Source organism: Leucopleurus acutus (genome assembly GCF_964270905.1).
Source record: "Leucopleurus acutus genome assembly, chromosome: 11".
Taxonomy (NCBI): domain Eukaryota; kingdom Metazoa; phylum Chordata; class Mammalia; order Artiodactyla; family Delphinidae; genus Leucopleurus; species Leucopleurus acutus.
This window is the reverse complement of record NC_139152.1, coordinates 19,400,356-19,417,131: the sequence shown is the minus strand read 5'-3', so window position 1 is coordinate 19,417,131 and position 16,776 is coordinate 19,400,356. Positions and strand designations below refer to the sequence as shown.

General features: G+C 36.1%; 1 protein-coding gene across 16 annotated transcripts in view; it reads left to right on the top strand.

Annotated features, from left to right (window-relative positions):
* The window catches only part of SOX5 (SRY-box transcription factor 5), a 994,587-nt gene that overhangs the window by 934,012 nt on the left and 43,799 nt on the right, over positions 1 to 16,776 (top strand). For all 16 annotated transcript variants that reach the window (XM_082849629.1, XM_082849640.1, XM_082849630.1 and 13 more), the window contains one exon: positions 16,271 to 16,448. In XM_082849629.1, coding sequence (XP_082705755.1) covers positions 16,271 to 16,448 — 178 coding nt within the window. The remainder of the gene's footprint in view (positions 1 to 16,270; positions 16,449 to 16,776) is intronic.

Sequence of the window (16,776 nt, the reverse complement as noted above, 5' to 3'; positions counted from 1 at the left end):
AAACAGTGCTGTTGTACTATGTAGAAAGACCATATGCACAGAAAGGTTATGGAACCTAAAAGTAAGGTTTGTTATTGTTTATCGTGTCAGTCTAGGTGAGATACACTGGATTTAGGAAATATGAGTGTTCTGATATTCAAGAGACATCGTATGTAATGAAGCATACATAATTTACTAGTCCTTACTATGGTCTGAGTGAAGTACAGTCATCCCTTGGTATCCACAGGGGATTAGTTCCAGGACCTCCTTGGATACCAAAATCCACGGATGTTCGAGCCCCCTATGTAAAATGGTGTAGTACAGTTGGCCCTCTGTATCAACTGCAGTTGGTTGAGTCCGTGGATGTGGAACCCAGGGATACGGAGGGCCAACTATACTCACTACTTCTTCGGCCCTGATTCTGATAGTGAAATTTGCATTTCGAGGTATCTTGAAATTAAAAGAAGAATACCTTAAAAAAATCAGCAATATTTTGGTCAGGTCTAAATTAATTAATTGACATTCTGACTTATATATTAGCCTCATGAGTTTGTTTACTATGAGTACATCTTCAAGTGAATGGCCTCCCTTATGTATGTTGACAGATTGAGAGTGTGCAGAGGGCTTCCCTGGTGGCGCAGTGGTGAGCCTGCGCGTCTGGAGCCTGTGCTCCGCAACGGGAGAGGCCACAACCGTGAGAGGCCCACGTACAGAAAAAAAAAAAAAAAAGAGAGCAAAAAAGAAATGAAAGGCATAGGCTTATACTAATATAAGCTACTTTTGTTATATTGTTTAACTGACAGTTCAAGTAAAGTCTTAGGAGGGAAATTTAAAATTTTTTTCTCTTACTTTTGTAAGATTATCTTTCTCTGCTTCTCTTTTAGGCTAATCAATCTACTCAAGTATGGCAGAGAAATAGTTCACCTATACATTCATTTGCTTATATTATATATAAACATTATTGATATTATATATAAACATATATATATTCCATTCTTTACTACAGTAATCAAGAATGCAGATTCATTTTATTTGGCAATCTAATGACCTAAAGCAACATTCAAAATAAAGTCGAATCTAAGGTACATGCACTCATTCTTCCTCCTTAGTTCAGTTTAAAAGATATCATCAAAACTCTTATGTAATGATATCATTACAATTGCTATATAAAATCTTTTATGCCATCCAGACTGTGGAATGTATTATTCCCTTAATGTTATGGGTTGGGAAAAATTAAACAGGAGGCATTACAGCTGAGTTTCACTACGCATTATTTTAATTGACTATTTCTTAAATGAATATCTGATAAATCAATCTTGCAATTCCTCATGCTTCACGACATGCTTAACTCAATACAGACACTTAAGAATCATTATGCTGTGAGAGCCTTAATACAAATTTGAGATCATTATAGTTAAAATCAGACTCTTACCTGATGCTCAATTCTAAGCCTTTTCATGTTTATTGAATTCTCTTTGGACTATACCTTCAATTTAATATTATAACAATGATAGGCAGAATATATAATCAAGCTAAGCATCTTCAATATGTTGAGAAAAAATTATTTTGTCTCCAGGGTACAACATAAAAACTGGCCTTAACTGCCATTCTATATAAATAATCCTCAACCCTTAGAATTTTCTAAAGACGTCAGTTCCCTCCTGGTCACTGCCATGAAGACAAAGAATGCCTCAATGACTCTATCGAGATTATCATTAAAATAAAAGGATATTTGGAGACATCAGCTATAAATCACTATAAAATGGCCTGTGGGTAACCTTTGACACAACTCATTTGAAATAAACCTGGGATGGATTCATAGCCGTTGGTCAGGCCATTAGGTGGGCTAAAGGTCTTTTCCATCCTCTCTTTCATTTCTTGTAATATTAGTTCCTCTCTAAATGACTGGGCAGCATTTGGATATATATAAATTGACATATGTTTTATGTTGAAATAAAATAAGTCCACTTAAATAATAGTGTTGAGGATGTTTATGGCATTTCCTTGAAATATGTACTCTTTTGATGTATAATTTAGATACATGAATACATTTGGAATTTACTTGTAGCTATTTTGTTAAAATATTTCATGATACAATATTATAAATTTTTTGCAAGGGCCCAGATTAATATTATCCAAATTGAGCTCTTAATGATCCCTATCATAATGAGGTATAAAAATCTCTTCAGAATTAAGAAGAAACTGCAAGATTTCAGTTATTAGTCTGATTTTTCAAAGAAATTGCTTAACAGTTTTTTCCCTGTTGGCATTTAGATAAGAGGCAGCTCTGAAAAGTTGCCTAGACTTAATGGCCCAGTGACTTGGGTTTGAGTCAGAAGCTTAATGAAGTTATGACTATTGGCAAATCTTTGAATATCTCTAACTTCAGTTTCTTCATCTGTGAAGTGAGATTGATAATATCTCACACTCTTGCTGTGAGACTTAAAGTAAGACAAAATGTATGAGGATGCTTTTGTAACCTGTAAAGTTTAGTTGTCAGGGAGTAAATTGAATAGTATTAGAAAATCAGCATTAAAATGAACAGATATAAAAGTATTCAAATTATTTTAAATAGTATATGGATTATTAAGCTTACTAAATGTACTTTTATATATTTTATGATATTTAATTGACTCTCCCCAAATATTTATGTAACAATAGTGTACAGAATTATTAGCATTTATTTCTTCTTTGGAACTAGCTCTCTTTTTTTAATGTAAATTTATTTATTTATATATTTATTTCTGGCTGCATTGAGGCTGCATGCAGGCTTTCTCTAGTTGCGGCGAGCCAGGGCTACTCTTCGTTGCGGTTCACGGGCTTCTCATTGCGGTGGCTTCTTCTCTTGTTGTGGAGCACAGGCTCTAGATGCACAGTCTTCAGTAGTTGTGGCTCACGGGCTCAGTAGTTGTGGCTCGTGGGCTCTAGAGCGCAGGCTCAGTAGTGGTGCACAGGCTTAGTTGCTCCACGGCATGTGGGATCTTCCCGGACCAGGGCTCGAACCCATGTCCCCTACATTGGCAAGTGGATTCTTAACCACTGAGCCACCAGGGAAGTCCCGAAACTAGCTCTCTTGATGACAAAATGGCTTTATAAAATCAGCATTTCTTTTGGAGTGGGGAGAAGTTCCCAGGTAAAAATTGCATAATTTTGTATTCAATTAGGCATATACCATGCCTTTTGTTTTATTAACTCTCTAATAGGTTAATTAGGAGAAAAGGAAAAAGGAAAAAAATACTTTGTCAGTCACAATTAGAAAATAATTGCTTTTGATGAATATCTCAGGGAAGGGAAAATAATCTTTATTTCTGGTAATAATCATCTAGTCCCAAGTAGCAAATTTTATAGGACTAAGTGTTCTAAGAGCTCATGCCCTTGACACCTTTCTGTGTTTTCAAACTCTTCAGAAAATGAGGTGTCAGGATCAACAGAATAAGGAAATGATAACCTTTTGAAAAAGTTCTGAAAATTGCATTTAAATTAAATATCTAAGATCCAAAATCCAAATCCCAGTCCTAGACTAGTGAATCAACCACATTTGTGACAAAGTTTGGTCTAAATAATCTAGACTAAATAAAATACAGGTTTTTTTCAGAAGAATTTCTTTCATGGCACTCTTTTAGATTAATCACAATCATATTTCTTTAAATGTAGTTGGCCTTTAAACAACATGGGTTTGAACTGCATGGGTCCACTTATGCAAAGGTTTCTTTCAACAAATACATTGGAAAGTTTTTTGGAGATTTGTGACAATTTGAAAAAACTTGCAGACAAACTGCATAGCCTAGAAATACTGAAGAAATTAAGAAAAAGTTAGGTATGTCATGAATGCATACAAATATATGTACATATACATATACATACAAATGTATATGTATATACATACAAAATATGTGTTAATCAACTGTTTATGTTATCTGTAAGGCTTCCAGTCAACAGTAGGCTGTTAGTAGTTAAGTTTTGGGGGAGTCAAAAGTTATACTCAGATTTTCGACTGTGCAAGGGGGTCACTGCCTCAAACCCCCAAGTTGTTCAAGAGTTAACTAACTGTATTACAATTTTCTAGCAGCTTCCATAGCCTTAAACTGTTGTGTCGTTTAGTGTCTATATATTGCTTCACCAACTGGAATAGAAATTCCTTCTCCCCCATGACTAGCACAGTTGGGAATAATTTCTAAAAAGATGCTTATGGAACAAATTAAAGAATAAACGTATCACATGAGAAAAAAAAAAAGACCAGGGCAAATAGGACAACTCTTCTAAATCTATATTCAGAAAGGAAGATCACTAATACTGCTCTTCATCTGACGGGTGAGAATTGCTCTGGGTTAAGATAAGTGGGAGTGAGAGAAATGAGTTTTGCGTTTACGTTTTATTTTTACTTATCTTTGGACTTTTAATCCTTTGTTTTCAATGACTGCCCCTTGTCCTCTGCAATGAATGGAGTGAAAAAGAGTTGTAGTTTGGATGTACTGACCTAGTAAAGTTTCAGGTCAAATTAATAGGAAGGGGCTTCCCTGGTGGCGCAGTGGTTAAGAATCTGCCTGCCAATGCAGGGGACACGGGTTCGAGCCTTGGTCTGGGAAGATACCACATGCCGCGGAGCAACTAAGCCCGTTCGCCACAACTACTGAGCCTGTGCTCCAGAGCCCGCGAGCCAGAGCTACTGAGCCTGCGCACCACAACTACTGAAGCCCGCGTGCCTAGTGCCCGTTCTCCACCACAAGAGAAGCCGCCGCAATGAGAAGCCCACACACCGCAACAAAGAGTTGTGCCCCCATGCAGCAGCAAAGACCCAACATAGACATACATACGTACATAACATTTAAAAAAAATTAATAGGAAGCCTGTCACTAAGAAGTTCCTAACAGTGGCTCTGTTAGGTGACATCTCAGTAGAAATCAATGAGTCCCAGAGATGTGAAGGCTTCAACCCTAAGGGCAAAAAGAAAAAGGAGCAAAGTTCTGAAGACTGGGAAGAACCCTGATATTCAAGTGGTGGGAATTCATTTGAAGAGATTCAAATATGGAGGGAAACCTTATGGTGGTGCATATGCTCCTATTTTGATATTCACTAGTCAAAATGACATTTGCATTGTATGTAGATGTAAGAATTTTTAAAATACTTTATGAAAAAAAAAGAGGAAGAAACAGAATTTATCAAGTTAGTCAGTGATTAAACTTAACTGTCCATGTAATTATATATTAGTTAATATTTAGTATTTTTTCTATTCAAAGTATATGTGGGTAATAAAAGACAATTAATATGCTAATGCCTACCCCCAAGTAAGTTGTACTGTAAAGAGTGGGAGTACTCAGCTAATCCGTAAAGATCCCTTTGAAGAGTAAGGTCTTCTTAATCTATTTAAAATCTGATTATTTTGCCATCAACAATTCAGGAAAACAACTAATGCAATAAAATGAAATACAGTGGGATGATCGTTATAGTCACTAATAATAGGGTGCTGCCTTAGTCTTCCCTAACCTTCTTGCTTTATGTTTCATTCACTGTCAAATCCATTGCACACACACATACTCATACGCACAGACACACGTGTGCACGTCCATCCTTCCCCAGAGTTCTGTACCTTAGACGATTTGGCCCTTTCTCAAGTCTCCCCAAGATACACCCATACAGTGGTTAACTGTCATAACTGGATTAAACATGAAACAGTCAGAGTGGGGTCACCAGACTGTTGGGGATTTGTGCCCGTTAGAACCTATACGTGCATGTGGGGGAATTGGAAATGAGAACTTGGATTTAATTAGTTAGAGTTAGTATTAAATGACTTACGTATGACTGTGCCTTCTATTTATTCTCCTTTTTTCTCCTGGGTTGGCTATTTAAAGATGATCTATGGGGAGGGGAAAGCGTGGGGTGGGACAAGGTGAGAGAGTGGCATGGACATATATACACTACCAAATGGAGAATGAATGGTTGGAAGCAGCTGCATAGCACAGGGAGATCAGCTCGGTGCTTTGTGACCACCTAGAGGGGTGGGATAGGGAGGGTGGGAGGGAGACGTGAGAGGGAGGGGATATGGGGATATGTGTATACATATGGCTGATTCACTTTGTTATACAGCAGAAGCTAATGCATCATTGTAGAGCAATTATACTCCAATAAAGATGTTGAAAAAAAAATTTTTTAAATAAGTAAATAAAGATGATCTATCTGCTTGTAACCAGACCAAACTTTTCCCAGGATCTTCAAAAATTTAAATCCCTAAAAGATTGAATCCCCAGATATTTTTTAAGGAATTTTTTTTAGCCCTCTCAGTATTCCAAGTATTCTATTTTGTTTTGTTGCAAGATCAACTCAGTCTTTTCACAGTTTTATGAGTGTTTCCTCCCCCTGAATAATAGGCCTCCATGTGTTATAACTACCTCTGCTTTATGTGACCCCAGTGGGACAAAGAGCCTACACTCATTTGTATTGGTGTTGTTTATATTGTTCTGCTGTTCTTTTGGTGTTAATTCCTTTTGTAGATTGAGGTAAAGAGGTTGGTTCTGTACATTCAGGTACAGGTAGAAGTACCATCCCCACCATAGAGGTGGCAGTAGAATTTGATCAGTGTGGCTTCTACTTCCTTAAATTTCATGCTGTGAATCTGTATTGCTCTGAGGACTTCTGCTTTTTTGCATGTGAATCCATTCCAACATCTGATAACTTTGGAGTTCTTGGGGTTTTTTTTCACATATATTCAAGTGGAGCTAACAGAAAAGTAACAGTGACAAATGCTTTCTAATTATTAGTTGAAGGGCTGGTCAGGTGGTGCCAAGAAAACACTTAATTCTTCTTGTACACGGAATGACCAACTCTAATTTCTCTAAAAGCATTTTCTAAAAGCTTTTGGAGATTTACATTTAGAGTTTAATAAAAGGAACTGGTATGATTATTAACATCAACTCTTACTGCTCTGTGCTTTCTTTTAGCCTCTTGGTAGAAGAACTGTAAATCATTTTAAAAGATAATAGCAGTCATCCAGATGTAATGAATACCACAGGACAAAATAACAATTATTATTAGGAATTTGAAGCTGTCCAGGGACCAGAGGTTAAACAAAGGTGAATCTGAAACACCATACACTTTATACTGTTTCGTGTTATCACTGTTCTCATCAAATATTATTGTTGACACTTGTATTCCTCCTGTTCTTCTCCTTTTCAAATAGTTCAGAAAATTTACTCTGCAGTATTTCTGTGAGTGGGTTTTCATTTGGTATTGTGAGCTAAAGATCTTCCCATATGACACTCTTCTAAGTAAATGTACAGAAACTATATTTCTACAGTTTATTTTTAGAACGTTTTGAAAATAAAAAGTAGCAGTTAGATAGAGAGTTTATCTAAAATTAAAGTCTCAAAAGCTGAGTTAGAAATGTTCAAGAGAAGGGAGAGGAAATATTAAAAGAGAAGGAAAGAAAAAGGAGAAAAGGATGACAACTAGCTCTCAAAATACATAAAACTGAGGAAGATTCATGAAATGTATTCACATATTATGGTTGAAGAATGAGGAACAAGTATTTTTCCAGGAGTCAAAGTGAGGTCTTGGTAAAAAATGCTTTGGAATCATATAAGAACTTAACATATATTGGCTACAGTCTTCTCTTTGAGAGGATGGATTCAGTATTGCTGCCTCACAAAATATCCCCAAATTTAGTGACTTCAGACAACAAACACTTATCTCACACAGTTTCTGTGGGTCATGAATTTGAGAGTAGATTACTTGGGTGGATCTGGCTAAGAGTCTCCTGTGGTTGCAATCAAGTTGTCAACTGAGGTTAGTCATTTGAAAGCTTGTCTGGTACTGGTATATTCACTGGGGTTGCAGTCATTTGAAAACTTGACTGGTGCTAGTATATCCACTTGCAAAGTGGCTTACTCACATGCCTAACTAGAAGTCCTGGTTAGTGGCAGGAGGCCTCAGTTCCTTGCCAGGTGGATCTCTCCATTGGTTGTTTGAGTGTCCTCACAACATGGCAACTGACTTACCCCTGAGGGTGATTTTGTCCCTCAGGAAACATTTGGCAGTGTCTGGCTATAATTTCGGTTGCTGCAACTTGGACAGGAGTGCTACAAGCATCTACTGGTTGAGGCCAGGGATACTGCTAAACATTCTGCAATGCACAGGACAGTCACTCACAACAAAGAGTTATTCAGCCGAAAATCAAAAGTGCCGAAGTTGAGAAACCCTGCCACCCCAGAGCAAGTGATTCAAGAAAGAGGAAAGTAGAAGCTGCAATGTCTTTTATGACCAAGCATCAGGAGTCAAGCTGTCATTTCTGCAGTATCCTGTTGGTTATGTAGATCAGTCCTATTCACTGTGGGAGGGGAATACACAGGGGAATACCCGGAGGCAAGAATTACTGGGGGGGGGGAGCATCGTGGAAGCTGGCTATCACAGAAGAACTTTGTGTGTAGAAAGAATGACATTATTTGGTTTAGAAATTTCAAAGAAATTATTTCATTAAAAAATGAATGTGAAATATTACTGATATTCCGGAAGCCACAATCTTTCCTCTCCTTGTTTTCAAATATATGTATGGGTGTCTTTGTGGGTATAATTTACAGTTTTGCGGCTTTAAATCACTGAAGTCGGAAAACAAGGAAAATAATCTATCAAGATATTAACGGGGAAAGAACAGGAGGCATTTTAAACAACAAATTAAATGATGAATATGTTTTGAACACCTTTAAATTAATTAAGGGCCAACAGGGTAAATGTAAAAGCGATGTGTAATTACCACATTGAAGCAAATGTTCCCCAACTACACTGCTAACATACACGTTTTTGGTTTTTTTTTTTTACATCTTTATTGGAGTATAATTGCTTTACAATGGTGTGTTAGTTTCTGCTTTATAACAAAGTGAATCAGTTATACATATACATACGTTCCCATATCTCCTCCCTCTTGCGTCTCCCTCCCTCCCACCCTCCCTATCCCACCCCTCCAGGCGGTCACAAAGCACTGAGCTGATCTCCCTGTGCTATGCAGCTGCTTCCCACTAGCTATCTATTTTACGTTTGGTAGTGTATATATGTCCATGCCTCTCTCTCACTTTGTCACAGCTTACCCTTCCCCCTCCCCATATCCTCAGGTCCATTCTCTAGTAGGTCTGTGTCTTTATTCCCATCTTACCCCTAGGTTCTTCATGACATTTTTTTTTCTTATATTCCATATATATGTGTTAGCATACGGTATTTGTCTTTCTCTTTCTGACTTACTTCACTCTGTATGACAGACTCTAGGTCCATCCACCTCACTACAAATAACTCAATTTCATTTCTTCTTATGGCTGAGTAATATTCCATTGTATATATGTGCCACATCTTCTTTATCCATTCATCCGATGATGGACACTTAGGTTGTTTCCATCTCCTGGCTATTGTAAATAGAGCTGCAATGAACATTTTGGTACATGACTCTTTTTGGATTTTGGTTTTCTCAGGGTATATGCCCAGTAGTGGGATTGCTGGGTCATATGATAGTTCTATTTGTAGTTTTTTAAGGAACCTCCATACTGTTCTCCATAGTGGCTGTACCAATTCACATTCCCACCAGCAGTGGAAGAGGGTTCCCTTTTCTCCACACCCTCTCCAGCACTTATTGTTTCTAGATTTTTTGATGATGGCCAACATACACTTTTAAAAGAAGCAGGTGTAGTAAAAGTGTAAAATGGCAAAATGAGGAAGGCAAATGAGAAGCTAGACCATATTACCATCAGCTAAATAACTTAAGACTTGAATTTAAATGGCAATCAAGTCTAATGGTAACATTAACACAGCAAAAGCATACCTATCAGAGAATTCCTGGAGTTCTCTCTACCTGGTTAACAAGGCATCTTGCAATCTGGAAGTCCAAAAGTAAGGGTGTGTTCATGAAAAGGACTTCAGGACTACGTGCTCTCTAAGATGATAAACTTGATTTTCTGGTGACAGAAAGCTACTAAGTATAGAGTTGGGGTGGCCACCTGAGTAGGATTCCTAACTCTTCAGGAGCTAAGAAAATAATTTTAAGATTGTTACACTTTGTTTTATATTATATTACTTTAATTGACTCTTGCACATAAATGTAAACCTTTTCTCCTCTAAATTCTTCATGAAGGAAAAATCAAGGACACACCAGACTTTTTGGAGATCTCATGGTATTTGTTTTGTTTTTCTCTCTACTGTTTACTGTTTTTTCTACTAAACCGTAGGGGAAAAAAGCCTTATTTGGGTGGGAAAGGTGAAAGAGGGCTCTTACAGTGAACAATAGGGACAGAAGAAGAAAAAGATGAATGTGAACACAAGCTAGGGAAGAGAGGTGCGGCCTCAGTGCACATTGTGCAATTCAGCTTGTCGTGTAGCTTCCGTACTTAATTTAACAAGATTATTTCATTAGAGAGGATAATAGCAGTATCGTGATTAATTTTGCAGCATGTTTCATGAATGCTTTTACTCCTCCCATGTGTTAGTATTGCTACTTACTTCACATGAGTATTTATGATATGTATGGGGACAGTTTCCAAATTGTGCACAGGAAGTAGCCTGAAATTATATACATAGAGTTTATTAAGTCATTGCATGGCTATTAAAGAATCAAAGCATATTTATAAATAAAACAATGTGTTAAGTGCGTAGACAAACTGTCCTTCAAGCATTCAGCTAAAATAAGACACATTTCCACATACCTATATATCTAGGGCTTGAATAAAAAGTAAATGCACCTCTTTGTTCCTTTATTACTGGCCACACAAAACTAAAGTCTCAAAGCCACATGCCTAGATGTCAAGTGATTTGCATTTTTCTAATTCCCAACATATAATAGCCATTATTAAATGGTTGAAATTCCATTCAATAAATAACAAATGAATGGATGGATGATTGAATAAATGTATATGTTCTTGTTCTTTGTCATCAGAGTGCTATAAACTTGTTAACTGCCAAATAAATGTTTGATTTTCAATAACTACTTTAGGTAAATATTTAAGGAAGTAGAATTTGGGGACAAGTGTGATATGGCATGAACTGGATCATCAATTAGACAATGAGAATGAATAAAGAAGTAAATAAAGATGAAAGTTTTATACTGAAAGATATAATCATTTGCACATCCTTACTGGTACATCTTGTGGTCCAGAATCCTGCATGTGGGTATAGCTCTATGTTGTGAAGGACAAGAGTGCAAATAGGAAGAAAGAAGTAGACTTCTTTACTGGTATCCCTGTTCTCTAGCTCTCTATTAAAATTCTTTAGCAAAAACATGAATGAAGGCTAAGGAGTGGGGAGAGAGAAATAACCCTCCAGGATTCTGGAGAATGATTTTTCTTTGATAAATTATGTTTAATTTCCTAACTAATTTGGTCTCTACACATTATAAAATTATGGATATGATACAGTTATAATAGAGTAACATGTTTTTCCTAGCATAAACTTATGATTTGAAAACCATGTGAATGAAATATATTTTAACTTTATATAGTTATTTTACAGTGTTTGTTAAGTTTTTGTGGAATCATCCCTGCATTCATGATCACAACTGGTATTTCTTCAGTGCATCCAAGGCAATATATTTGTGTCAAATTCTTTTCTTTATCTCATTTATAATTTATATGTGTGTGGGATTGGGATACAAATTCATTAGAACCGCCACAGTATTTCTAGTACTGTGACCGACCACAAGCTGATGTTAAGTGAAATGTTTGCTTTGAGACAAGTCATAGTAGCTAAATAAGTGGAACATGCCTGAACTATATGATTTTTGGATTGCCCTCGTTTTGCATTCTTGTTAACGATTTTATATTTAACTAAGATTAGATAATTCCTTATTAGGGGAATGTATAATCATGAATTGGTTCCTAAAACTTTTGGACGTATTTGGACATACAAAATAGTATTCTCACACATTATTGTATGAATTGTTATATTTTCTGCCATATTGTACATGAACCTTTGGTGTTTTTCTCAAAGAATAGTCTAATAAGTCTTTAGCATTACTGAAGGGAATTTTCGATGCCATATGGTGTAGAGAACAGAGGAGCATTTAAAAAATCACCAAAACAAGTTAACAATTTGTGCTTTAACTTTTAAACTAATGTATACAGTACCAAATGTGTGTATTAGTTCATTTTATTGCATGTGTACTGACCTTTATGTGGTTTATTATGTGATAGAATTATATGGCTAGGGCTGAATTCCAGAAATTATATTTCATTAACATCTCTTTAAGTTTAAATTCGTCATGTAAATGAAAAGAGTATTGTAGAGACCAAAAACCTGGGTTTCATTAGACCTTTCTGAGCATTAGTTTCCTTTCTGAAGTTATTCATGACTTCACAGTATTAAAGATTAAATAAATGATTTGAAATATTTATAGTGATTCCATAGCTAGGTAGAATATAGACTTCAGCTAGTTAAAACTTGCTTACCCTAGCTTACACATTTACTTAAGCTTAAATGCTTGCCTTATAATTATCATATACAAGTTTAGAGCTACTCAACAGCTACGTAGGATTCTTCTTAACTATTACTTTCTGTATAAATGAAATAAGTATGAAATGTGCTATTTCCAAAAGTTTTCAACTGACAACATCATTCAACAAGTGGACAATTAAAAGGGAATCGCTTTCCTCACTGCCTGACAGTGTACTTGATAGAAATACTATCTTTCCCACTGCTTTCCTGACCTTGAAAATTACTTACATTTTTTACATGTAAAGTATTTATATATATATATATATTTTTTTTTTTTTTTTTTTTTTGCGGTACGCAGGCCTCTCACTGTTGTGGCCTCTCCCGTTGCGGAGCACAGGCTCCGGACGCGCAGGCTCAGTGGCCATGGCTCACGGGCCCAGCCGCTCCCCGGCATATGGGACACGAACCCGTGTCCGCTGCATCGGCAGGCAGACTCTCAACCACTGCGCCACCAGTGTATGTTTTATTTGTTAAGAATACTGGTTAAAATGTATGTTTTATTTGTTAAGAATACTGGTTAATCATGCTAAGCTTTCACATTTCTCCTAAATAATAAGATATCGCAAATGAAAAAACGATGTAGAAAAAACCTTACCTTTTGCGTTTATTGTGCATATTCGTAATTATGAGAATGCATGTCATAAATAAATAGTCCAGTTCCATTTTACAGCTAGGGTTTTAAAAGTTTCATCTAGTCAAATGAGAAATAATTAATAGAAAATGGGAAACTTCTGTAATTTTTGTATTCTTCATGAATAATGGGCATTTGGTATAGTAGCTCAGTAGTAAATTATGAAAAGAAGCAAATTGTTAAATAATATCATATAATGGGTCAAAATTATTTATATAGTTACCAGGATAAGGATCAAGCTTGTGGGTTCTTAATATACTATTAGCCTGGTCACACAATGAAAGAGAATGAAAGGGCAATTTTGAATGACATTTCTATCAACTTTGGAACTGTCAACCTCTATTATGTCCTTGGGGCTTTGCACTTTTTGGCTTTCAGACTTCTGTGCTGCCTCGAATACAGGAGAATATTAAGATTTCCCGTGGGTCTCTTGCTCTAATCAGTGCTTTCGGTAGTCATTTTTTAGTATGCGCATGTAATAGTTCTTTTTCTTTTTTTTTTTTTTTGCGTTACGCGGGCCTCTCACTGTTGTGGCCTCTCCTGTTGCGGAGCACAGGCTCCGGACACACAGGCTCAGCAACCATGGCTCATGGGCCCAGCCGCTCCGTGGCATGTGGGATCTTCCCGGACTGGGGCACGAACCCGTGTCCCCTGCATCGGCAGGCGGACTCAACCGCATGTAATAGTTCTTAATGCTTAAAGCTAAGCGTATGACATTTCACCCCATCAGCACCCACATCTGCATCGTCTTCATGGACACCACCTCTCCTCCAGTACACACACTCACACTTGATTTCCTCTGTACTCATAAATCTCTGTTGCAACTCTGGGAATATGTTCCTTTCTTTCTGCACAGTCAAGTGGAACAGTGACCTGTAATTTCTCCAAGTATCCCCTCAAAACTTTTCTAAGAGTTTTAATGCTGTCAAAAGAAGTTTTCAGGCTATCATGACAAAAGCCTGTAGTTTCATATAGAAAGTACTAAGCAGGTACAACTTTCATAAGGGAAAAAGTGCCTAGAATATTTACAGTTGCATAGTAAATAGTTGATAAAGCTCTGATATGACAGGATATTTAGGCTGAATAAGGGGGAGAAAATCTGAATTCTAATCCTTATCGGCCCACTGAATCTCAGTAGCATTTTGTTTATTATGCATATACCTTTTCATTTATTATTATTAGCATATGATATGTTCTGATAAAATTTTAAAGATTGAGATAACATTACATATTTTTAATGTTACCTCCTTATATTAAGGAAGATTCTTAAAGGGTTTTGAAGCCTAGTAAATAAAAATTTTTAATAATCTCCCTTTTTTTTTTTTTTTAATAATCTCCCTTTATACTGTATAAGGCATTGTCTCTGAAATGTTAGTATGCATCAGAATCACCTGGGAATGCTTGTTAAAACACAGGTTGCTGGAACCTACCTCCAAAGTTTCTAAGATTGAGAATTTGCTTTTCTAACAAATTCCCAGGTGGTGCTGATGGTACCAGTTCAAGGATCGCATTTTGAGAAGCTCTCATCCATACTGGAGTATAGGAAAAAAAGACAATATTCCTGGGGCTCTGCCATCATATATAAGGATTATGGCTGACTAGCTCAACTAAATGTTGAAAGATCTGGAAGTGATTTTTGCCCTGTAGTTTTTAAAATGCTTAGTTCAAAATTGTATATTGAGCCAGTCATGGAGTTATTTTACTTCTTTCCAAGATTCTGTGAATTCATATAAATTTGATATCATGGTCAGTAATTTATTATGCATCTAACATGATCCCGGATTGCCATTTGAATTACGTGATGGGTTTTCAAATAATTGTTATTTTCTCTGAGACAGAAAATAGAATTGAAAAAAAATGTTCAAGTGTAATTTTCCCTGGCCTGTTCATAGGTTTCCTAAGTGAAGCTAACCATGGAATCAAATAACAATAAATCATTTTTTAAAATATAAATTTGAAATATCATATTATATACCATTTTTTGCCACTTTTGTAAAGTGATTTATTTCAACGCTTTGGGGTAAATATATACATCAAATTTTATACACATTAATTAATATGTTTCCATGTCACCACATCACACCATTTGATTCTAAATTGTTCCACTTTCAACAAGTAATCCTGCTATTACTGATAGATATTTTATGTTCTTAACTCCTGAATATGAACCTAAGTGGATACTAAATTTCTGTTCTCCAATAATACCTGTGTAAAATTGGATATAAGGTAAACAATAAAGTACAAATGACACAATATTCCAATTTTAGAGCACAAGAAAAGAATAACTCTCTTTGCAGTGAAAGAAAAGTAATATAATGTTAAGATTATCTGATCTTATATATTGTGATAGACATTTTAGTGATAATTGTATCCATAAATGTTACATATGAACTTACATAAGAGCTAGTGTAGAAAGGTATAAAATAGAATGTAAACTCGACCTATTCAAGCCTAGAACAATTGGAAATTGCCATACATGCTGAGCTGACCACATGCAGCTCTTCATGCTACCATGTAGTGCACTGTAAGGAAAATGTGGAAAACAAATCTGGATTTTTAAAAATGTAATGTTAAGTGTTTAGAACAGTGTTGCATATAAATAAATAGTATATATTAATATAATGCTAATTATGTTTATTTTTAGATGAGACCCTGAAGTGTTTCTGTGAAACCTAGGAGAAAAGATTATTTTCTAAGAAAGTTAGAAAGTTTTCTTCTTTTTTATATTTAATTTGGAGGACAGTTCTAATCAGAGGTACACACCATTTAGCTCCTCCATGATGGGATGTTCTGGGTACTCTAAGCACCAGGGTCCAAAGATGCTTGGGACTCAACACCTATTCTTTGGAGATTGAAAAAAAAATAATCTACATCATAGTTTCATGCGAATTATGCATTGTCTTCAATAAAAATGAATAGTACAAATAATATCTTCTTTAAGAATATTTCTTACAGGTGTCATCAGTTATATGCTTTCTGGGTAGTTGAGTGCACATGTACTTTCTCTTATACCAAAGGTTTTTTTATGATATGTAGTTGAAAGTGCCGTTGTTGACAGCTAACCAAACACTGTAATGTTCAGACTGAATGTTAAATCACTGGTAGAGTATTTGATGGGAAATGACAGGCAGTATACCTGTGTTTTTCTAGGCATTTTTAATCAGACTTTCCTTATCACAGCTCATGTTCTAATGATCATTGCAGGATGAAGTGGCACAGCCACTGAACCTATCAGCTAAACCCAAGACCTCTGATGGCAAATCACCCACATCACCCACCTCTCCCCATATGCCAGCTCTGAGAATAAACAGTGGGGCAGGCCCCCTCAAAGCCTCTGTCCCAGCATCATTAGCTAGTCCTTCAGCCAGAGTTAGCACAATAGGTAAGTTCTGTTTCTTTTGTTCTTGCTGATTTTCTGTTTATGGCAATTGAATGAAAGCATCTTTTAATGGCAAATCACGCTTTAGTTCCATAGGAGAGTTTCAATATGATGAACCTCATAGGTCTGTTTTAAACATGCAATTGAAATTTATAACTGAAGTCCAAGTTATAATGTCCCCCTGAGAATCTAATTGAACTGGTTACGTTTGTTGATATAACTGATGTTCTTAAGTTTATGAAAAAGAGGCCTGACTAATCACAGAGAGCAATGGTTCCAGATTGTTGTTGTTAGGTGACTTGCCTTTTCAGTCATTTAAATTTATTTCCAT